Source organism: Gymnodraco acuticeps, unplaced genomic scaffold, assembly GCF_902827175.1.
Source record: "Gymnodraco acuticeps unplaced genomic scaffold, fGymAcu1.1, whole genome shotgun sequence".
Lineage (NCBI taxonomy): Eukaryota > Metazoa > Chordata > Actinopteri > Perciformes > Bathydraconidae > Gymnodraco > Gymnodraco acuticeps.
Genome location: NW_022991072.1, coordinates 453,906 through 478,432, shown reverse-complemented (window position 1 = coordinate 478,432; position 24,527 = coordinate 453,906). Strand labels below are relative to the sequence as shown.

At 41.6% G+C, this 24,527-nt stretch overlaps 1 protein-coding gene across 1 annotated transcript in view; it reads left to right on the top strand.

Moving 5' to 3' along the window:
- The window catches only part of atxn7l1 (ataxin 7-like 1), a 51,660-nt gene extending 27,381 nt beyond the window's left edge, over positions 1-24,279 (top strand). Inside the window, 12 exon segments of the mRNA XM_034236776.1 lie at positions 476-589; positions 1,701-1,899; positions 2,099-2,505; positions 7,553-7,635; positions 9,383-9,624; positions 11,443-11,499; positions 11,501-11,603; positions 15,226-15,347; positions 17,424-17,628; positions 17,630-17,859; positions 19,316-19,556; positions 20,905-24,279. Coding sequence (XP_034092667.1) covers positions 574-589; positions 1,701-1,899; positions 2,099-2,505; positions 7,553-7,635; positions 9,383-9,624; positions 11,443-11,499; positions 11,501-11,603; positions 15,226-15,347; positions 17,424-17,628; positions 17,630-17,859; positions 19,316-19,556; positions 20,905-20,922 — 1,923 coding nt within the window. The 5' untranslated portion in view covers positions 476-573 and the 3' untranslated portion in view covers positions 20,923-24,279.
- The last annotated feature ends 248 nt before the right edge of the window (positions 24,280-24,527 follow it).

The window sequence follows — 24,527 nt, the reverse complement described above, 5'->3', positions numbered from 1 at the left end:
ATTGATGTGCTCGGTTAAATTGCTGTTGCTGTATGCACGGATTCAGGCATGTGCTATGTAATTACGTGTCTCTGCACACTAGGGCAGTCGCATACTTGTGTTAATTTATCCGGGAATGTGTATTTATTGTATTTTTCCAAGGCTAATATTAATGACCCGGGTAGAAATAGCTACCAGGAGATCTTCATAGGGACATTTAGCATAGTCTACCTGCTTTTCAGAGGTGTATTATAGCATCTCACGCTCTGGTCTGTTTTGCATAGTATCAGCAGACTGGAAATGCAGCCAACCACAAGGGCAGGTCTCATTATTTACCTAGCTGCTGGATAACAATCACCAACGTAGGACTGTGCACATGTTGGAGCTAAATGGTACATATCATTTGAAATTCACACTTTTGTCAGCAAATGAAAACACTGTTTTCCTCACCTCCTTGTGTGTTTATGACGTGTCTTCCCCCTTTGTCTTTATTCAGGTAGCTGGGGTGTAGTTTCCCTGTGAGACAGTCAGAGAGAGACAGACAGTCCTGGACCACTCCCCCTCATTTCCTCCCCACCCTTCTCCCACAAAGACATGCATAGCAAGAACCGTAAGTGTGAGCCCCTCTACTTCTCCTCTCCTCTCATTCTCCCCCCCTACACCCTTGGGATTGATTCCCCTCTTTGCCCCCTTGTTCCTGCATCCTTTCCCCTGTGTGTTCTGATCAGATCTGGGTCAAAATGTGTTTATAATAGCTGGTTCTTGTTTGAACTTTCGCACAATAACAGATTGGGTGGCACTAATCACACATGGACACTTCAGATGGTGTCAGGCAGGATGCTAATTAGAGAGTAGAGAGAAGTTCACTCAATTGATTTGTAATAATTTTTTAGTGGCAAGTCTTTGGCACAGATTTGTCTCCTCTGTGTTACAGCAATTCCATCTGGCAGAAATAAAGAAGTTGCCCTACAGGTGCTGATTGGATGCTAATCAGATTTTATTTATTTTTTAAAAGTACCCAGATCCACAGAAGTAGCTACTAGCAATTATAAAACCTTGGCTGTTGGTCATATTTTAATTTAAAACATCAGTACAGGCCCAGAATGTCACAATCAGTGCCTCCCTGCTAGCGATACATGACCTTGATCAAAGCAGAGTCTGTGTTACTGTTACACATCTATGTGACCTCACACATTTCTTTGTTAAAAACAGTGTTCAACACATCACCCCAGTTCTTAGATCTCTGCACTGGCTACCAGTAGCTTACAGAATCAACTTTAAAATTGTATTGCTAACTTATAAAGCATTAAATGGTTTGGTACCCCAATATGTGTCTGAAATGCTTCTGTTACGAGCCCCCCAGAGCTGTGAGATCATCGGGGGCTCAGAACCAAACACACTTGTGGAACAAACTTCCAGAAAGCCTGAGGTGTTCACCAACGCTGAGTTCTTTTAAGTCGAGGCTAAAAACACGACTTTTTTCAGCTGCTTACCCAGAAGTATTTTAACTTGTTTTAGCACCTACCGTATTTACAATGTTTTTGTTAAACTATTCTGTATCTCTTTTATGCATGGTTTTTATGAATCTGTTATTCCATGGAGTTATTTATTGTGTTCCTTTCTGTTGTCTTCTTATTAAGTGTTAATGACGAAGCACTTCGAATTGCCTCTGTGTCTGAACATGTGCAATATAACTAAACGTACCTTACCTTACCTTCCAGAGAAGCGCCACAGCTCCCCCTCCCCCTCCAGGACCCCCCTGGTCCCCATGAAGCCAAAAGCACCTGCAGTGACCCCCACTGTGGTGCCAAGTCCCGGGGGCACGCTGGCCTTCAGGGTCCCCAAAGAGTACCCTCACTCACGCTTCAGCAAGGCGCCTCTGGCCCTCTACCCACCGAAGGGGGCGCGGAACAAGACATGGTGGGCACATACTTCTTATTTTTACATCCACAATTATTCAGGGTTCTTGTGTCATGATGCTTATGCTTCTTCAAAAACATTTGGCTTTAGAGTGTTTGAACTTGACCCCTTATAGTCAGCTAAACAAGTCAACCTGGACTAGACTAAACTCTTTGGTGGAGGGCCGCCCAGGTGTTAACTCCTCTCTTCCCGTCTGCAGTGTCTCCCTCCCAGTGGTGAGCCTGGAGAAGATCCCCTGCCTCAGCCGGGGCGACCCTTCATCACATGTGCGCCTCACCTCCTCCTCTTCCTCCTCTTCCTCCCCCTCACACCTCCCTCCCCCGGCCTCCCAGCGGTCCAGCGAGAAGCTCACAAACGGTCGCGGGCCGCCCACCCCCCGCTCCACCCCCTCTCCATCCTCCTCTGCGGACAGACGGCCCAGTCCGGCTCGCTCTCCTCTGGACAGACGGCTGCCCTCGACCCCCTCTCCTTCCCCTCTGGATCGTAAACCCCCCCCCTCACCGGCCCCTTCCCAACGCTCTGCCGCTCTGCCTGTGACGTCGCTGTTGGAGAAGAAGCAGCAAAATGGGACGAAGACTCCTTCCAGGTCGCAAAAGAGACTTTCAGGTCAGTACTTAAAAAAACGTCTGGTTAAATCCTTTTGCATGGAGTTGCAGTTTTGTTTTACTTTCATACATATACCTGTAATATTCCAAGTTTTTTAGCACCTTAACTTTTCTGATGAATTTGTGCAATGTGGTCTAAACTTGGAGAAGAAATGCGGAGCGTTTAATAATTGAATACTTTTCATGCCAGCTGGTTTGTCATCTGGATTTCTTGACCTTGAGTCACAAAACTGATTCTTTAAATGTTGCTTTCAATCTTTTATTTCAGTTACAAGCTGATACAATACCACAAGATATAGGACACAAAAATAAATCGTAATAAAAACCACAAAACAAAAACGACGACGAGGAGAGGGAATAAACAAATCTTTACTTTTAAAGGCAAACTCTGAATTACACTTTTAGGGTTTATATCAGTGTTTCTGGCAGACCAGGGCTGAGAGGGCGACCACCCGGAGAGCGAGGGGGGGGGGGAAACGATCTTCAATACTCCGAAAAGAATCCCTTTGCCCCTCCAACAGAGGGATGTCCTTGTCCTTTTTCCTTTTCGTCATTTCAAACGATAAAAACTCTCGATCTTCTCTCGAATTATTAATTTTTTTGGACCCCGGCGGCTCGAGTTTAGGGCGTTCCGAGCTGAATAATGGCGTCACATGACGACCAGACGCCCCCCTGGCGGAAACGCTGGTTTATATGCTTTCACAAACTCACAGCCGGGGGGTTAGACTGTGTGTTTTGGAAAGGGTTAGATGCCTTCCTTAAGTTTTAACGGCTTTTTTTTCTTCTCATTTTGACTCTCAAAAATGTCCTTTTTAAGCACATCTAGTGGTCATCAAGTAAACGTGTGTATCAATGAAGTTAAAACACTTTTGATGGATGCTTCAGGTCTTCGCTGTCATGTTCTCCTCATCTTCCCTCTTCCCTCTGTCGCTGTGCTCCTGTGATGTACACCCTCTAATTCACTCCCGCTGCCAAAAAGCTGCTCGTGTTCTTGAGAGATTTCCCCCACCTCCTGCGCCTCTATATCTTTTTTTCATCGTCTCACTCTCCACCTCCCACCTCGACCACATTTGTTTTCCTTTCACACACACTCCTTCGCTCTGTTGGCATTTTCTCTCCTTTCATCAACGTCTTGTTTCTCACTCGTCATCTTCTGCTGCTTTTCTGTTTGGTTTCACTTTCTCATCTCCTTCAGCCTGGCGTCTCACCACCATACTTCCTCTCTCTCTTGTTCCTTCTTAAGTGTTTGTAAACTTGTTAGTGAGCAGCATGTGAGTTTGTTTACGTGGTTGTTCCTGCAAATTAGCAGTCTGTCAACCCGCATGCATCGGGGCTGTCGCAGAGAGATTACAGGGATTATAGCAAAGGCCAGCACTAGATTACACTGACAGTGACACGTTTAAGATAACCTGCTGACTGGAGGCTGTCGATAGTTAGTGTCGGGCAACAAAGGTCTACCAAAAGCTGTTGGTATCAGCATAGACAACTCATAAAACAACATGGTGATATTAATAGTAGTAGTGATATTAAAATTGAAGTTAATTTTGAAGCTTTTAATGCTTTAATTTCGTTTTGCATTTTGAGTCTGTCACTCTTGTATTCAGCTATTTGTACGATATCTTCATTGCTGAAAGGAAAGGACAAAAAAGTCAATTGAAACAATCAACGTGTTTTAAAGAGGACCTATTATCCTCATTTTCAGGTTCATATTTTGTACCTTTGTGTGGGAGAGAAACTCCCGCTGTAGAAACCCAAATTTCAGGAAAGGGAAAACTCCAAAAAGCTAAATATGGCCCCCTTTAATCAATGATTTGGTTCAAACATGTTCAAAACGAGTTGGTTGTAAACACTTGGTAAAGCTACTTCATGGATCAACTTTGACCTGCCTTACATATCACAGTGCGGTTTAGTTTTGATCAGATTTGATTGACAGACAATCTACTGAATCCTGCACATGGATCAAAATCTATTTTGTGAAATAATAACCAAAACTCCATCGTTAACTTTGGCAGAAAATAGTGTTCATGACTGAGAAAATCCATTGTAAGAATGTTCCATAATCATCTTACTTTTACTTCTGTAACCTCTGAGGTGATTTTGGCGATTAGGCCCCGTTGTGCAGGAGTATCATTCGGGAGGGTAGAACCGATCCGATGAACCCCCCCTGGGGTCTAGACACTGGTGGTGGTGAATGCATAGTTGGGTTCGGTCTGAAGGGGTGTGGCTTAGCTTGACCCTGGATTCAGAGGGACAGGAGGTGAACAGGGGTGGAGGGGGGTTGCGTAGAGTCACCTGAAATGACAGATGACAGAGGGGGGAGAGCAGATTTAAAAGGTTTGGCAGAGCGCTATGATAGGCTCTTGGGAATAGAGCGAAGTGATTGGTTAAGCTGGAGAGTGACGCCCCCGATCACGTATTGAGAGGAGAGAGAGTAGTTACGTAGGAATAGTGAATAGACGGTCTTCCTGGTTGAACTTACGCTGAGCTTCATTTGTCTTAGGAAGAGTCAATAAACACCAGAGAAGTTTGCGTTAAACTGACAACAGTCCTAAAGTTAAGGGCTACATTTCATCCTCAAAGTGCGTTTTCTGTTCATTAAAGAGCTTCCTGTGGCTGTCCGTCACTGTTGACTCCTGTCCGGCTGCCAGTACGTCCTGTCACAAACCATTTGTCACAGCTTGCGGGTTCTGTACACTTCACACTAAAAGGCAAAGAGTGTCTCTGAGTAAATATGTATCTATGTCCTTCAGTTTAGTCCGTAAGCGATCATCCGGTCCACTGAACACTCTGCTGACGACTCCAAGAATCTCAGTGTGAAGTTGTTTGGATGAGCGGTTTTTGAGGAAAGCTGTAAGCAGCAAAACTGGAGGCCAAGGATTTCTTACAGGATCGTTTTTCACTGGCTCTAGTCCGCTTGAATTTGCGGTAGAAAACGACAATTAAAATCACAGAGACTAGGAGTAGGAAAAAGTCTTAGATCATTTGAATAAACAAAGGAAAATGTGACTTCAATCAATCAATCAATGTTTATTTATATAGCCCAATATCACAAATGTTACATTTGTCTCAGTGGTTTTCACAGTGTGTACAGAATATCAGTATGACAATACGACACGCTCTGTCCTTAGACCCTCACATCGTACAAGGAAACACTTCCGGAGAAAACCTACAGTTTAAAGGGAACATGGGAGAAACCTCAGGGAGAGCAACAGAGGAGGGATCCCTCTCCCAGGACGGACAGACGTGCAATAGATGCCGTGTGTAAATCGAAAAGATAATACATTTGACAGCATAGGTAGTACAAATATTTGGAAATGCGTGTGTCTATAATAAGAAGATGAATCCACGAGGATGTCAACAATCCTGTGGGAGCCATCAGGGAAGTAGTATGGTGAAAGTCAGGCAGGACCACAGTGACAGGTTCAGCCACGACTCGACGTCCAGGACTCAGATCAGGACTCAGGACTCAGCGTAGATAGGCACCAAAAAGAAATGTGGGGGAAGCTGGGTTATTGGGAACATGAGAGTACACAGGTACAGACAGAGAGAAGGAAGAAGTAAGGTGTCCCCCGACAGTCTAAGCCTATAGCAGCAAAACTAGGGGCTGAATCTAATCAGCCCTAACTATAAGCTTTATCAAAAAGGAAGGTCTTATTGACACATTTTTCAGGAGAGACTAATTTAATAATAATAATAATAGATTTAATTTGTTAGCGCTTTTACAGGTGCTCAAAGACGCTTTACAGATATAGTGAAGATAAAATAAAACAACAAATAAATATATAGTTAAAGTTAAAGTCAAATAATACAAAAACAATCACACATTAAAAGCCAGATTGAAGAGGAAGAGCACTCGGTACAGTGAGGCTCCTACTACCAGATCATGTGATTTGATTCTGGAAAGAGGGAGACAAGAAATGACTCAATGATGACTTTTAGTAAAGACATGATATATTTTTTAGCCTGTTTCTGTAATTACCTGCTTCTTTTACGAGATAAATGATAATTTCACGTTGTTTCAATTTTCATAAGATGCTCATAACCTGTAGTTTATGCACACCTGAGGACTAGGAAGTAGTGAGCAAAGATGGATGATTGTATATGCCTAAGCTCTGACCTATCCCAACCTTTCTGGCATCAATATGTTAACAACAAAAACATCGATTTTCAAATGTTTTTTTAAGTTAATCACATATAAGATAATATATTATAATTGATGTTGAGTTGTTATCCTCTGAAAATGTTACTCTCAGCTTTTGTTCTTCCTCTCTGTGTTTATTGCCGGATGCAAACGTCTTTTCAAGGTGCATCCTGCCATCTGCTGTATCGCATTATGTAGATGCGCTGCTTAATCAGACAGTTCAAGTTTTTTCGTGTCGTTTTTACCGGCAATAATTGAATAATATCATCACTTAAATCATATTTTAAGATCGTCAAGTTCTTAAGGGTTTTTTGGCCTGTATTCAAAGTTTGCCCGAACCTGAGAGGCTTGAGGGCAACAGAGGAAGCATGGACAACCACAATCCTTTTTCCTGTCTTTTATATTCAGTTCAACCGTTTTCCTAAGATACTTTTATAAAAATACAAAAGACAACATAAATGTTAGTAACATGCTAATACAATTATAAACATTTTTAAATGTCTCATTGCATTATTTTTACATTACATGTGCTGTTTAAAATTCTCTCTCTGTGTGTGTGTGTGTGTGTGTGTGTGTGTGTGTGTGTGTGTGTGTGTGTGTGTGTGTGATGTGTGTGTGTGTGTGTGTGTGTGTGTGGTGTGTGTGTGTGTGTGTGTGTGTGTGTGTGTGTGTTGTGTGTGTGTGTGTGTGTGGTGTGTGTGTGTGTGTGTGTGTGTGTGTGTGTGTGTGTGTGTGTGTGTGTGTGTGTGTGTGTGTGTGTGTGTGTGTGTGTGTGTGTGTGTGTGTGTGTGTGTGTGTGTGTGTGTGTGTGTGTGTGTGTGTGTGTGTGTGTGTGTGTGTGTGTGTGTGTGTGTGTGTGTGTGTGTGTGTGTGTGTGTGTGTGTGTGTGTGTGTGTGTGTGTCACAGGCAGAGTTTTTGATCCTAACAAACACTGTGGAGTGCAGGATCCTGAGACTAAGCGACCCTGTACCCGGTCTCTCACCTGCAAGGTAACTCACACACACGCATACATACACATACACATTTCTGACTGCTTCCTGTCTAAGACCATGTGACCAGGAAAAAAGCTTTGTTTATTTATGAGGGTAAAAATATTAAAGGGTCTACTATCATCCCTTCTCCATTAGGACCCCCCCCCACACACACACACACACACACACAGACCCCGTCAGTGTCTCAGTTAATTCAGGGTGCTGAGGCCTTACAGTGCCCACACTCCCCCTGATGTGGTAATTATAGATGTCGGATGAGGCTACAACATCTTCCAGCTATAAAACCCTCTTTTTACGGCCCTTTAATTACTCCTAGCGAGTAAGCAAGCTTGACTAATCACTTTATCGGGGTAGTGTGAGGATGTTTTCTCTCAGAGTGGCTGCTGAGAATAATCATGTTTTCTTAATTGTTGTTTGTATTTTATCGTTGCCGTCTTTATTTACACTTGGATCACAATTTCACGAAAGGGACCTATTTCCCAAAAGAGTGTTTATGTTGACATGATCGTTTGATATATTTTATGAACCTTCCAAAGCTTAAGTGGTGTTCCCCAAAAGGATTGTAACTTTAACTGCTCTTACACATGATTTTAGATTAGGGAGTTACTCCTAACTACTCCTATGAGGCTAGGAGTGTCTTAAATCTGTCTTAAAAGGAAACTTTGGTTCAACCTGGACTATCATTTCCTGTGTTTTGTGTCAAATGGAGACGAATACAAATATCTCACATCTCTGGGATTAATCAGATGTATTTACAATTTTAAAAAACAGCAAGAAAATGTTTATTTTCTTGCTAATTTCTGAGTTTTTCCCCTAAATGTACTTCTTTAATCTCAGAGAGTATCTTATTTTTTGATCGATTTGTCTTTTTTCCCTTATTCATGAATGTAATCTCAAATAATATCCAAGTAGTTTATGTACATTTTTGAATTATAGGTCCAGTATTAAGCGAAAGAGACCGTAGCAGGCAAAATGGAAAATACGGTCCAGGTGAAAAATATAGAAGTTTCCCTTTTAAGTTTCCCCCTGTGCTTCATCTTTCAAGTGTCAGACTTCATGCCAAGAGTTCAGATTTCATGTTATCATATTTCTCTTACCAGTTTATCATTCATTTCTTTATTACAAGATCACACATGTATTTGTTTTATCCCTCCCCAAAAAACTAGTAAACACTAGTAACTGATTAATCATGATCGATTGACAGCACTAAAAAAAACACCTGTTACTGTTTGATCTCAGATTACATGTGTTTTTAAAAGGTATATTTCTCCCGAGCAGCTGCTAAATGAATCAAAGATTGTTATTTGGAATATTTCTGAAGGTATTAGATGCACTTGTTAGGTCTTAAGGCATTTCAAGATGCCTCAATATTATCTTAGAGTGAGTACAAGAACAAAAATGTCTTCCAAAAGCAAAGAAACTACCTCCAGTATGTCACCATCCACACACACACACACATCCTTTGGAGCATCGCTGGAAAACCAAATGTTTGTTAGCTGGTTGCTTTCCAAATGAGTTGGAAGGGTGGACAGGCTCGCCACGCACCGACCGTATTTACCCGAGCTAGTCCTGTGTGACATGGGCAGCAGCATGGTGAGGAGATTATGGAAAGAGCCATGATACGAGCCCCTCAGATCAGTTCTTTCATTACCAAAGTCTCCGTGGAAATAAGGTGAAATCTGTTGTCGGTGCTTATTAAACACCAGGTATGAAAAGAACCTCTCTGTGTGTGTGTCCTCCACAGACTCACTCGCTCACACACCGCAGAGCCGTCTCAGGCCGAGAGAAACACTTTGACGTCCTTCTGGCCGAACACAAAGGGCGGACCAAGCTGACCCAGGCAGCGAAGGAGAAGGACGCATCGCAGGGAAGGAAGGAAGGAAGCGTCACGCCACAGGAGACCGCATCTCCCAGCAGGCCGCACTGCACTAACGGACGCACGCTGTCCATGCTGAAGCTGCGGCTGGCTAACGCACACATACCCAGGTACGATGTTCACACACATAGTATTACATGTGCACGTGTAGACATAAAATCATCATACATCAGATGATCTATGTGTCTATTATTTATCACAATGAGGGGAATAAGTGGAAACCTGTGAATCTATTTACAAAGAGGGAAATCTAAACCACATAAATCCATAAAAACATGCTTACAAAGTAAAATATTTCAGAGCTGAAACTAGTTGACGCTAAACTACAGATATATTTGTAACTAAATTCCACATTTGGATATTTAGTTGTTTATAATAATAAAAAACTAGGCCTATTATTTGCTTCCTTTTAAATATGTATTACAGTTGCATCAAGTTGAACCATTTTCTTGTTTTCCAACTGATGTATTTTTATTAATCTTTACGTTCTTTAAGACAACTTTTTAATGTAATCTGTACTTTGAAAGAAAAGTCTCATTACCTTATTATTTATTAAGTTTTATTTACGTTTTAGCTGACAGTTATTTACGATTTTTACTGTTCGTTCAACTTTTATTTCCTTTTTCACTGCTAGAGTTGTACTGGGCCTGAAATGTGAAATCCTAGCCAGTTAGTTTCTTCCCACCAGGGGATGCTGTAAACAACAGTGCGAGAAAAACAACAATATTATCTGCCCATGTAAAACTCATTTCCTCTTTCTCTGCACATAACATGAAGAAGAGGAAGTTCATTTTATCACTGCAGAAAAGATTGAAGAATGACTTTAAAGGTCCCTGGTCATGGCTATTTCTACTGATCATAACTCCATTGTTGAGGTCGACTAGAATAGATTTACATTGTTCAATGTTCCAAACTCACATTGGTTTCTCACAGCATCTCTGTATAGTATGTGTATTCACTCTGTCCTACACGCCTTGTTGGAGCTCCTGCCCCCCCCTCCCTGTGAGCCCAGTGTCTGATTGGTCAGCTCGCCCACTCTGTTCTGATGAGTCCACCACCGTTACAACGGAACATCAGTGATTGTGTGTTACAATGGCGTTTGCAACCAGAAAATGACACCAGTAATGACAAACAGATGAGAATGCTGCGTGGGGTCTGGGTTGGCGGGACGTTGCGAGGCTCGCTGCTGCGAGGGGCGGACAGTGTGAGCTGTCTTACTGGTGTGGTTTCCTAGTTGCTGCGTGGGGGCGGCGAGACAGCGAAACCCAGCCCGAGCACACACACACAGCCTCGCCGCGTCCCGCCGTCTCAGGCTGAGAAATCCGCGGAGCTGCAGCTGAGAAAAGATTGAGTGTGTGTGAGGAAGTCTTAACGTAACGGCTCCGCAGATTGGTCCATTTTGACCATTTGGTCCATTGGGTCGTCGTTACGTCACTTGGTCTTCTCTGTGTTACAGTTTTACTCGCTACAGGGTGTACTTTGAGGGTTTGTGACTCTGCAGACCGTTTACATGCAGAAAAACCTTCATAACACATAAGGGGACGGGTGATAACCAGAAAAGCATGACATGGGACCTTTAACACACTGTTAGTTCATTAGTGTTTATTTGTTTTCCTTTTTTCACTAAAACTCTTTTCTGCCAAATCACTTTTTCAGTTTGCATCCATCACTTTCTTGTCTTTCACTTCCTCTTCCTTCCAATTACATTTTTGCCTTCTCAACCCTTACTATAAAATTGCTCTCTTTTCCTTTTTCCTCGGTCTCCCCCTCAATCATCTCCCCCATACGATACGATAATACTTTATAGGTCAGATCGAGTCTGAAATTTGACTTGCATCTCAGCAGCTCCATGTGTAACATCAACATGGACACAATACATGACAACAAAAAACATTTAAACATATGTATTCTCACATGTTCCCCCCTAGGGTCCCAGGCTCCACCTCCAGCCCTCTGCCCCCCCCCCCCACAGCCGTCCCCCCTCAGAGACGGCGGGCGTCTCTCGAGTGATGAGGGCGACGCGGAGACCCCAGAGGACGGAGACAGATCTGCCTCTCACTCCTCCCATCGCCACCCACAGCCTTTACGGGTAAATAATATCACTTCTAATGCTGCACCAGCACACATGGTTATAGTCCATAACATTGGGGCATTACATATCTTAATTGTAGGCAATGTCTACAATTATTACTCCACAGAGTCTGCTATACTTTTGTCGTTTTCAGGCCCATGTTTTTGCTTTTATCAACGTTTGTACGCTATTTTGGTTGAGCAGTTTAAAAAGCGGCCATGATGGTAATGTATGTATTTGGACTTTTTTAGTTTTTATAAGCGAAACGCTGATACTGATGATAATAATAATAATAATATTAATTAATTCTATTTAGAGGCGCCTTTCAAAGCACCTAAGGACACATTCATAATATATTCTATATAAAAATGTACATTTAAGTTCCTTGCTTTCTTCAGTTAGAAAAGTGTAAAGAAGCCCTGTTTAACAAACTGACTGTGCTCCGTCAGATTGTACGTGAGGATATCTCAAAGCGGTTGTCCAATCACAACAGAGCCGTCCAGCTAACCAATCAGGGCAGACTGGGTTCTGGTTTCAGACAGAGGGTGAAAAGAGGTGCTGCAGCGAAAAATAAAGACCTTTTTGAACATTAACCTGTTGAACCCCATCGACCCGCCCCCGGGCTGAAATACGCATCATTTGCAGGAAACAGGGTCTGAGGGCTTCTGAATATTTAATAAACTATGAATGTTTCATATCTATGTAACGGGAAGAAACTCAGCTAACTGATCTTTTTTTTTTGCAAAAAACCCCACAAAAGTTAACGCTGAGCCTCTGAATTAGCCACGAGTGAAAAAAATCTTAAGGCCGTTTGCACAGAACTCTAGCACACAAACAAGTTTAGCTAACATCCTGAGAGTCCACAGATTATAGAACTATAAGGATCATCACTGAGCGATCTGAACTCGTGACAGGGGAAGCAAATACAGACAACACACGAGTAGCTTTACATTACATTACATTGCATTTAGCTGACGCTTTTGTCCAAAGCGACTTACAATAAGTACATTCGACCAGGAAGACACAACCTTGAAGAAAACAGAATCATATAAGTACATCAGGTTTCATAGAGCCAAACATTTCAAGTGCTACTCAACTGGCTTTAGATAAGCCAGTCCTTTATTAGTATATAAGTGCTTCGTTAATAGTTCTATCGCTCGAAGTGGAGTCGAAAGAGATGAGTTTTCAGTCTGCGCCGGAAGGTGTGTAAGCTATCTGCCTGTCCTGATGTCAATGGGGAGCTCATTCCACCATCTTGGAGCCAGGACAGCAAACCCACGTGTTTTTGCCGATGGGAACTTTCTCTTTAGGTAGAAAAACACGGAGATATGCTCACTTTGGCTGTTATTCTGATCAAAAGTCGTGTTCAATGGCATTAAAACGAGAAAAAACGCAGCTGAAGGTTAATCCATAGGTTAATCCAATGTGTCTGTCACTTTGAAAAAAGTATTGATAATCCATAATTCAATAAAAATTAGCTGCTAATGGTAGCCACCAGAGTGTGTCACAACTCCGGTTTTGGCTACGCGTCACTCTCACTCCTTATTTGGTAACCTGTGTGTGTGGAACTTTCCCTCGATCCCATTGGCTCTGACGGTTAGAAAGAGATGTCAATCAGCAAAATCGACCAAGGGGGGCCAGAGATATGGAAAATCCACACAAATGACCCCAGAAGTGTTTTTTTTTTTGCTAAACCTCTCTAAAAAGGTCAAATGTCACTTGTTTTGCATCAATCTTGATACAGGGTACTTATTATATGTTGTACTTTGGATTCCTAAAGCTTGTAGTCTACCATCCCATCATTAAAGGTTAGTTTTCACTGTAAGTAAAAAAGAATTTAGGACGGACGCTATAATCTACAGTTTTTTACTATGTTCAATCTAAATTTTCTTTAAAATAAAAAAATTCTATATTGATTCTGACTTTTCTACATCCAACTCACAGGTTTATCATTACTTTGAGAAAAAAGATTATTAATTTAACCCTTTTAGAAGGGAAGATATGCTCATTTGTTCTGGGAATGTCATTTTCGAGCCTGAGACCTGAAAAACAGGGATGGGGTTCAACAGGTTAAAGGGAGACATGTCACTAAAAACTGATATGAACCTGATAGGAGCAGAATAGGGCGCCTTTAAAGATTCAGTGATTCTGTAATATTATCCTGACGAGTAGATGATTTAAGTGTATTGGTGTAGAGCAGGGGTCTACTACTTTCAAAAAATAAAACAAGTCGTGAGTTACTTCTAGCACGTTTTAACATTATGATATGCTTACCTTTGACCTTTGTGTGTTGTTTGGGTCTGTGGGACCCAGTTTTCAGTGTTTACTAAAAGAACATGTATTCAATTTAATTATTTTAACCTGCTTTATTTGGGGGTGGACCTCACCTCCTCTAGGGGGGTCCGGGGGCATACAACCCCGGGAAGAGTTTTGTTTTAATGTTGAAGTGAAAAGCATCAATCTGGTGCACTTTGAGCACAACATGAATGTATGGATACAGCTCTCAACACTCAGATGAAAGGGAGCTGTATACTTTTCAATAATCCAAACATCTTTGGAATATGATCACAACCAATAACAAACATTTAAACTGGTTTATTATTATCTTATGTTACCTAGTTAGCATTCTTTCTTTTTATTTATGCATATTTTACTAATCACTCCCCTTTCAAACTGTATTTTTTACTGTCCTATAGTAGCCTACACATTGGAATGATTTCTTACTTTATTTTTTACATCTATATTAAATAGATAAAGGTGTCTGTCTCTCTGTCTCTCTCTCTCTCTCTCTCTCTCTCTCTCTCTCTCTCTCTCCTCCTCGCTCAGGCTGTGTGCTCCTCCGTGGCGATGACGGCTCGCGTTAAAAAATAATAATAAACATATTTGTAAACTGGGGGGGACACAAACGGGATTTCGAAAAGTGGGGGGGGAACATGAGGAGGCGTGTAGCGCAGTGGGTTGTGCGTTGGTGTTCGGATCAGGGGTTCACAGGTTCAAACCCCACTGCAGTCAGCATGTCGTTGTGTCCCTGAGACACTTCACCCCAAATTGCTCCTGTGGGGATTGCCCACAGTATTGAGTATGTAAGTCGCTGTGGATAAAAGCGTCTAACAAGTAACATGTCATGAGGACATGTCCCCCCTGTCCCCAGTGGAAATTACGCCATGCGGTGCCGCTCCACATTGCTTTTCTTCCCGACTGCAACGCTGGTCCCGCAAATCAAGCAAGAACGTGATTAGTCGATATTCATTGTGGGGGTGGGGGAGGAGGGGTGTTGGATAGATATAGAGCTGTAGTAAGTAGATAGAGTTCGCTATGATTGAGGTTTCGTTTATGCATAGGGTAGATTCTTTTAATTACATTTCCTTTTTTGTTTTGTGTATTTTTTACATTTTGGATTTGCTTGGCGAGCTTATTTTTAGAACATGCCCTGCGGGCGACTAAGTGTCCGCGGGCACCGTGTTGGCTACCCCTGCTCTAGATGATAGTATTACTCGTGTTGGTCATCTGTTCTTTTTCGCTCCTTCTACCCACCTCTTAATTCCTTCCTCTTCCTCTCTACTCCCTTTGTATCTCTGCGTGCTCTTATCTTCCCCACTTCTCACCCATCCTAATACCCTCCCTCTCTCTCTCCCTGCAGTACTGCGTGTTCAGCAGCAGGCTCATGGGACGGGGTCACTACGTGTTCGACAGGCGATGGGACCGCATGAGGCTGGCGCTGCAGAACAGCGTGGAGAAACACCTCAACGCACATATGTGGAGGTGAGCGTTACAGGAACGTTAATATCGATTGTGCAGAGATTTTATATTGAGTCAGGGTGGAGCTCAACGCAGAAAAAAATATATCGAGGCCATGATTTATACATTTTTACTCATTAGAAAAATGGTGTTACCTGAATTTGAACTTTTGGATATTAAGTATCTTATTCCTGTTTTGTTTTCTTACTTTATATTTTGTACATGTTGAAAGTACTCAAATCCGATCTATATATATTTATACTATGCTGACGGTGCTTGCTCTGGTTATTAAGCTTTACTTAGTTTGGGGAGGATTAACAAAACATGTTGACAACAGTTCTATTGTTATTGGTTATCGCTCTGCCTGGATTTGTCTTATTTACCAAATATAAATATTGTGTAAGCTAACTTTTAATAAGAAGGTAAAAAAAACAATTAAAATATGTTCTGTGCAGTAGGGCTGAACGATATATCGTGTCATGGCGATAACCGCGATATTCACATCGCAGGGACGTGCGATATTAAGTAAGGCAAGGCAAGGCAAGTTTATTTATATAGCACTTTTCAACACAAGGCAATTCAAAGTGCTTTACAAAAAATGAAAGACATTAAGAAAATGGCATTTAAAATCAGTCATTAAAAAGAAAAGCTAATAAAAGAAACATTAAAAGAAAAAATACATGGATAAAAGTTACAGTGCAGTTTAAGATGTGAATAGTTCAATTAAAAGCAGGCAAATTAACTCAAACACGTCATGTTACAATTATTTTGATGCTTGCTACAAAAGGAAAACTTGCACAGCTCTCATGTCAGGGGTGCTTGAGTGAGTGACACACGGCTCTGCATGCACAGCAAACCACCAATCACAATCATTCTTGATCAGATCACAGCAGGCCCCGCCCCGCTGTAGAGGAAACTTCTGTGTAGCTATGCTGTGGGAGTCACCGACTCAGAAAGGAGACACGGGAAGAGCAGTAGCTTTGATGTCAAACACTGGTGGTTTATTTGGAGTTAACGGCCGGAGGATTCACATCACAAGTCCAAGAGTCAGAGGTTCTGACTTCACGGTAGAGTTGCCACGTCAATTCTGGAGAGCCTCTCTCTTGCCAGCCCATCTAACTGGTTTCGCAGAGAGTAAACAACATATTTGAGAAGATAGCCTAAACAGTGTGGGAACACTGAGCTACTTGCGTCGGACACTTATGACCTCGAAGATTTCACCTTGGAGTCCACAAATACAGAGAAGGAAGTGTCCCAGTGTACCCACAACACAGACCATCTGTGACCCAGTATTGACCGGTCACAGAATGGGAACAATAACATTATTGGCTAAGCAGCCTGTGTCCTTAAAGGAGGTAAACAGACATCAAGGTTTGTCCTGTATGTCACATCTTGGCGTCTATGACAATTATTTCCATAACACCCGCTAGTTTTCAGACCATCAAAACACCGGTAAAAAATGAGCGAAGCACAGGAGGACAATACCGGCGAGAATAAAGATTTACTTCCAAAAAGAAAAGCAACATCTGCCATCTGGAACTATTTTGGATCCAAAAAGGTTCTTCTCTTCTTCACAGATGAACCCCCTTATTTGAGGGTAAGCAACCTGCATTATCATGACATGTTAGATCATGACTTAAGGTATGATGAGTCAACCAGTTAAGATCCAGGCGTCCGTGACTAAAATCCTTCATCCGGTTAAATATAGTTAAAAAAAACGCAATATATATCGCAGGGAAAAAAAATATCGCAATGTCAGTTTTTTTCAATATCGTGCAGCCCTACTGCGCAGTGTTTTTTGTAAATGAAATTTTAAAAAGCCAGTTAATTTAAGGTAAAGGGCATCAGGGAGAGCAACACAGATACAAAAAGGGAAAAGATGTGTTTGTAAAGGAATCATGAAACAAGAATAGGGAAAGGAATCATTTATGTTTTTAGACAAAATCATGAGAAAAAGATGCGTGATTAGCTGGAAATGCATAAAACAGAAATCAAATGTTAAATAAAATCCCACACATTGATTAACGTTTAGGATCTAAGTCTCATTACCTTATTATTTATGTTGTGAATGCTCAGCTTTATTGGTGTGTCCTCCTCCAGTTTCAGGAAGGTGCCTCCCGCTCCTGAGAGCCTCCTCTCCCTCTCCTCCCCCGTCTCTTCACAGCCGTCTCCCTCCTCCGTCCCTCTTCCTCCCCTCTCCTCCCTCTCCCACATCCCTCCGTCTGCGTCCACAGTCGGAGCGCTCAGCCTCCGAGTCGCTCCCGTCAGAGCCCGTAACGGCACGCATAAAGCCCCCCCCCCGCTCATCCAAAGACACGGAGGACTCTGGAGCTAAGAGGAGGAAAAACGCCTCCTCCTTTTTCCCCACTGTGGATAATCTGAGGAGGAACGGCAGCAGCCATCATCCAACGTTACAAAGTTCAGGGGCGTCTGCAGCTGGGAGGAAGAAGGGACTCGGTCGGGGGGGGATGTGGAGCGGAGGGGAGGACTGGCTCTCCAGAGACGACGGGTCGGAAAGCTACAACTCACACAGCAGGTGGGTGCAACGCTTAGCATGAGCATAGACATAAGATATCAAAGTCAAAGTCAACTTTATTCTCAATCTTTCAGTTTGTGTGAACAAGCAGAGAGATCGAAATACTGTCAAAAATACAAATATATATAAAAATATGTTAATCACGAGACACATGTATACATTTGCACACATTAAGACATACATAAAAGCACAACAATCAATATATACAAAATAACAGTCACTTCAAAATCGGTGAAAATGTACATTAGTGCAAGACTGTATTATATCGATCCCAATTTGGGACATTGTTTCGTCACATCAGCCTAAATAAGGCATTACAGGCAAATACAATTGAATACAAATACAACAGTAAAGATAAACATATATGCAACATATTCAATATATACAGTACATGAAGGATATAGAGTTTAATATCGAATGAGAAATATAAATATATAGAGTGGCTAAGTCCCGCCCATCTACTTCCGACTCGTGGGACCTTATTTTGGAAAAAGTATGCATTGAAGTCAATGGAGAGAGAAAACGTATCTTTGGATCCCGTTTGAATTGTGCCACGAATTACACACATGATGTTTGTCAATTAAAAAAATAATTTCCATGTAAAAGAGAAGTCACAGTTTGTCGTAAAACTGTTGAAATATAAGACTATGAAAAATACGCAACTACAAATCCCAGAATCCCGGTCCCGCATGCTGGCTCTCACTGAACCGACTAACTCCCCTTGTGTGTATGTACAGCTCTCAACGTGCCCAGACTTGGAGTGATTTTCACCTCTTTTAATACTTTCCGCCTCATTCTGAAAGAAAAAAGTGAAATGTGCCAACGTGACGGGCATCTTGGTGTGGTGCGAGATGGGAGATGTAGTTCATTGAGCGGTTTCACACAAAAAGTGTTACTTCACAGTTTTACAACACATTTGAATTTTTTTGAATTGCAAAATTATCTTTTAAATTGACAAACACCATATGTGTAATTCGTGGCACAATTCAAACGGGATGGAAAGATAATCTTTCTCTCTCCATTGACTTCAATACATATTTTTTCCGAAATAAGGTCCCATGGAGGTCCACCGGAAGGGGAGGGACTTCACCTCTCTATACAGAATAGAAGGCAGTGTACATTATGCTTGACCAGCCTATCAAGTGAAAACATTGAATACACTTCACAATTTACATTTCAGTTAGTAGAGAATTGCAGGTTTAAGTTACATTTAAATCCTCAAGGGACCACATGAAGACAATACAAATAAGTGAATTATATATAATTACATAATCCAACCGTATGTATGGAAGCCCATGAGGGTGTTTTATTCAAAGCAAAGCTCTGTGTAAACACCTGTCAGCTGTGTGTCGACAGGTGTTTAGTTTTCATATTAAAATATTTACAGCGCTGTAAAACGTGCTGTGATGGTTTTACTGCAGAATTGATTAATGGCAGTTTTCCCTCTGGTCTCCAGTGGTGAACTAGGCAGTGTACCCGACTCCCCCAGCAGGGAGTCACCCTCCGCCCCCCCTCACCCTCCTGCTCCCCCTTCCGGACCCTTGCCTTATGTCGGGGGGGCAGAGGGCAGGAAGAGGAGGAGTCCCAGCTCCTTCAAAGCAAAGGCCAGCAAGCTGAGCAGACCGGGGGGGATGGAGAGCCTCTTTGGGAGCGACAGCGTGGGAATTCTGGCCTCAGGGCCCGAGTCCCCGAGACAGGTAGGGGGCGGACATCTTTATTTGACACCATTAGGAGAGGAAGGTGGTGTGAGAGGCTCTGATTTCTATTGGAGAGTCTATATTTACAGCACCGTTACATAGACGATACAGATGTTGATCTACAATCAACAGAAAAAACAAATGAACAGTTTGACAATAAAGGAAATCTCACTTTAGCACTTAGCTGCAAACATAGAATCTGGACGCGCTCGTGAACTGTCAACAGGAGGGGGGGGGGGCCTCGCTGCAGGGAAGCAGTGTGTGGACCCCTTTCACCTGTCAGATTAAACACGTTTAAACACATTTTAATAATTGGTTTGAACGGCATGATAATAATGATGGCCGTCCATCCTGTGATTCTCCAGAACACACAGGGCCAGTCCGCCCCTGTGTAGCATGTGAGAGATGAGCAGATCGCCACTGGGCTTTCAACTAAACACACAGCCACGAAAAGACTGCGGCATTTGTACGGCTCCTTATGGGTACTGCAATTTGTGAAGTGCGGGCGCGCTCCGGCAGCACTTCTGCACCCCTGATCGCTTCACCACGGAGGAAAGCAGCAGCAAGTCGGCTGGAGTTAAAGAGAGCGGCGTTGCGTGCATGGCTTCCTTCTGTAACGGGGAGACGCGCTCTGGCGGCGGCCTCGTTCAGGATCCGAAAATACAATTTAAATATTTTTGCACACTTATTCCACTTATTCCTAGTGTGCCAATGGTGGCCGACCCCTGATCTACAATCAGCAGTAAAAACACTTTTACAGTTTGACAATAAAGGAAATCTCACTTTAGCACTTAGCTGATAGCATAGATTCTTAGCGTTTTTAAAATGTCTGCAGTCTAGGTTTTAAAATATATAAGGCTACGAAAAAAGAAAAGAAAGAAAGATCTGTATATATTATCGTCAGTTCTTTAAAAAACAAATCATCACTCCTTTTCTGTGCATTCTGAATTCAAAAGGACAAATGTAGTCACAATCAGGGATGTATTTTTCTCTTTCCTCTCTCTTTTTACCTCTCGTAAAATATTTAAGTGTCAAGAGTTGTTTTTTCGAACTCTTTCTAAAGTCAGGGAACCATTAGACAAGTTTACATGTGACCCCAAACTATTGTATTTGTGGTATACATGATGATATATAAAAGATAGATACACAACATGGGCAGCCCTAATATCAATAGTTGCAAAACAAACACAGCCCCAGTAAGAAATCCAGTTTAAAGGCAAGTTAAATGTGTGTTTTAAGTTTTATGTGTAGTTTCAAAAGTGTTAGAAGTTGCTTTCCACGCATTAAAGCCACCTTTGAACAATAACAAATAACAGCCAGCTCATTGGTCTCTGTCCCCTCCCTGCAGGCCAAGATGCATCACTGACAGAAACCTGCTCCCCGGCAGCTGTGCAGACCACCACCGTTTGTGACCTTTGACCTCACCACTCTTCCCCTGACGGCACCAATCAGACCGGTGATGTCACCCCCATTCATCCAATCACAGCTCAGTTCACTCACCGGGACGCAGGAGTGTTTGCCGGCGGTTCGCTTTCACCTATCCACCTTTTTTTTAAAACATGGATCACTGACATGCATTCAGAACAATACAGTGGGATCCAGAAATGGAAAGGGAATTTTCAGACAGAATTTACACACTGTACAAGTTTTAGGGAGACTTTTATTCTTACTCAGCTGACAAGGTAAGTGATTGTTTTTCGGGTTAAAGCTGAAGGACCTACTGACACGATTACTGTAGGCCTCAGCGGTCATCTATGCCACCTTAACTCGTTACATCGAACATCTCTGTCAACATCTCTGAAATGCTCTCTCTTTCCTCACCCCCCTATCTCCCCCATCCCTCCCAGCATTGCTGTGCTCAAAGTGCTCTTACTGCCCCTCTCTCCCTTCCTCCATTATCTCCACCACGGACCTGAACACAAGGGAAGGAAGCGACACTGTATTTCAATATAGGACGAGATCTAGGAAGAGATCCGATTTATTTCGTCTTCGTTCTCGTTTTGCAAGAAACACAAACTCCTGTCTGTGTGTCAGGACTTGCATCCAAAAAAAGGAATGAAGCCTACGGTGTTGGATCTATTTTTTTTTGTACAATAATTTATCGTTCTTAAGTTATGTTTGTTTTCTAACTCGCCCTCGAGGTGCCGAGCTACGGGAAAAGCAAAGAATCATTTCTATGGCATTTTGAAGAAATGTTGAAAGTATTATGATAGTTCATATTGTGGAAAATGTGTACATATCTGTTTATTATTTTTATATTTATTAATTATCGTCCCCTTTTACCGAATATGAGCCATACAAAGATGTTTTCCTCCAACTAAATATGTGTTTAATGATATTGATAATGATCAGCCTGGTTTCTCAAAATATTGAAGAGTTTGTTAGTTGCACGTTTTTAAATGAATATGAATTAATAATCAAACGGCTAAATATGGACTTTAACTGTGTGGGCTGTGTCTGTCCTTCCAAATGTAAGTATCTGTATTCAGTATGTTATAATAACTGAGGCTTTTTCACAATAATAGGCGGAAATATTAGACAAAAAATGTATCAATTCAAACAAATTTGACTTGGGAGAGTCTACCGTAAAAACTCTTTTTGATACAGTAATTCACAAACAGATGTCAGCCATACTGCAACTTTGCAAAGTCTGATTGACAATTGAATTTTCCTATTTTATAAGGAGTTGTTTTGCCAGTCCCTGCACATTTTTCACTTTTTGTTTTAATTAGCATTTAACAGCTCCTCCATTTACCCAAAGATCCATCAACAGCGCACTCAACTCAAGTACGCCTGCCAAGGTTGTCACTTCTGTAGTGTTAACACATTCAAACCTGCATAAAAGAAGTATGCAATCCTAATATAGGACAGCCACAGCCTCTATCAGGAGAGGACGTTTACTCGGTTGCTCTTTTTATTTCCATAAATCTGTATCTGACATATGCTATTACTTTGGTTAGTATTTTCATATAAAGGACCCCGCATTCATGTTGGCCTGTGGTTCCACCCTTTCTCATAAATCTTCCAATGCTCAAAACAATAGTTATTACACTTTGAAACCATCTTAATCTTCCAGGATCGATTGGTCAAAATGCTTTCAGTTACCTTTCAGAAAGGCTTCCTTACATGTATTTTAATTCAGCATTAGGTGTACGAAACATTTTCCAAAGGAGCTCACTACCACAACTTAAGTCCAAAGATGCTAAAATATGATTATATTATGAGGTTGTCACTTTAAGTCGGTGTATAGCTAAAGAAACATGTGAGGATTTCTCTTTTCTTGGTATGATGGATGCCACAATGTGTCTAAAAATGTATCCTGTCTTCATGTTGTATTGCTGATAAAGGTGGCGTAACTGAGAGCATTTTGATTTCATTCATAGCGATTGTTCTTATCTACACACACATGGTTTGTCCGGGTGCTCGCAATGTACAGTTAATCTGTGAAAGGGAGAGTTCTGATGATTTGAAGTGGGGTTGTATGAGGTTTTTATCCAAAGTCAGTGTTTGTAGAAGAGGACAGGAAAAACAAGAATGGCAGCAAAATATATTTAAGCCATCCAAAAGATAGTCCCACAAAAAAAACTATATTTCAATTTAAGTGTATGACCAATTTTGGATATTTCCATTGCTTCCCCTTGCTGTGAGACAGACTTTTCCTGCGGGGAGCTGAAGGTGTTATCTCTACTCTCCTCAAAGCCACCTTACTCCATTCACAAAAACACTCATTTTATCTCCCAGAATTGTATTTGATGTGTTATTGTATGACTTCAGTGTTTTAAAGGGTAACTCCGTATCACCCGAGTCACTCAATTACACGTACAAAATCAAGGAAGTGGTATATTAGCAGATTTGCGAGCTAAAATGTTTTTGTCCATGTAGCCTGGTGTCTTTGCAGAGAGCGTAGATTACGACTCGAGTTCCCCTTAAGAAAGGTCTGAATAATATATAGAGAACACTTAAACTATATTGATTTTCTTTTAACGTTGGCTCTTCCTAAAGGTGGCTTAAATATGTCCTTCTACTGCCATGGCAACACCTCATATAAAACCACTTCAAAATATCCGAACTATCCCTTTAACATGCCTACAATTACAATAATCATTTTCTCTGATATACATACCAACATATGTACTAGTATAACTATTGTTTATGTTTGTTTAAAGGATACAACCATGGTTAAGTGTGGAATTTAGTGAGGTTTTTTTATGGATCAAAGCTGATGATCTTAGTGCTGAAAGGATTGTTGGGACTTCCCAACCTGACCTACTGTTTATAGTAATACAAATAGGAAGTTACAGTCACTGTTGCAGCTAAAATTAAGACAGTTTTCAGTGGATTTCAGAGCAGTTGTATATTTTGAACTTGATGGAGGTATAACAGTTTCTTTTAAAGCCTCCCCCTTCCTTTTTTTGCACTTTGTCATAACGCCCAGATCTTTAATCAACGTCTATTTATATACATGTTTGAGATATTGAAAGCAAATCTATATATATATTTGTAAAAGTGTTTTTTTGGCAACTGCAGTGAAAGAAGATGGAGTGTTTTGTGGGTGAGTTTACCAGCACACCATTGTTTGTTGTGTCTGATCCAAACATGCCTTGTTAGAGTTATTCACTCTGACTGCAGTTGGATACCAAAAAAAGGATTTCCCACCATACAACAACACTTGCTGTATAAAATGTTTTCTTATATCCAAGCTTTTATTAAATGATTGAAAGTGGATGTTGTTTTTTGTAATCCAAGCTTTTGAATTGGAAGGAAAGTCTCACTGAGGCGAGAAATAGAGCGGATTTCCTCAAAGTTGGTCCACTTTGACTCAAGTATGAATTAGTTAGAATGTGTTGGTTGAAGGTCAAACTTACTGGGATGTCACTAACAAATGTAAGGCCAAAACTCAGCAACGTGTCTAGTTTAAAGAATTTCCCACATGCTTTCCATAGGAGAAAATTAGGAAATCGTGACATTTTA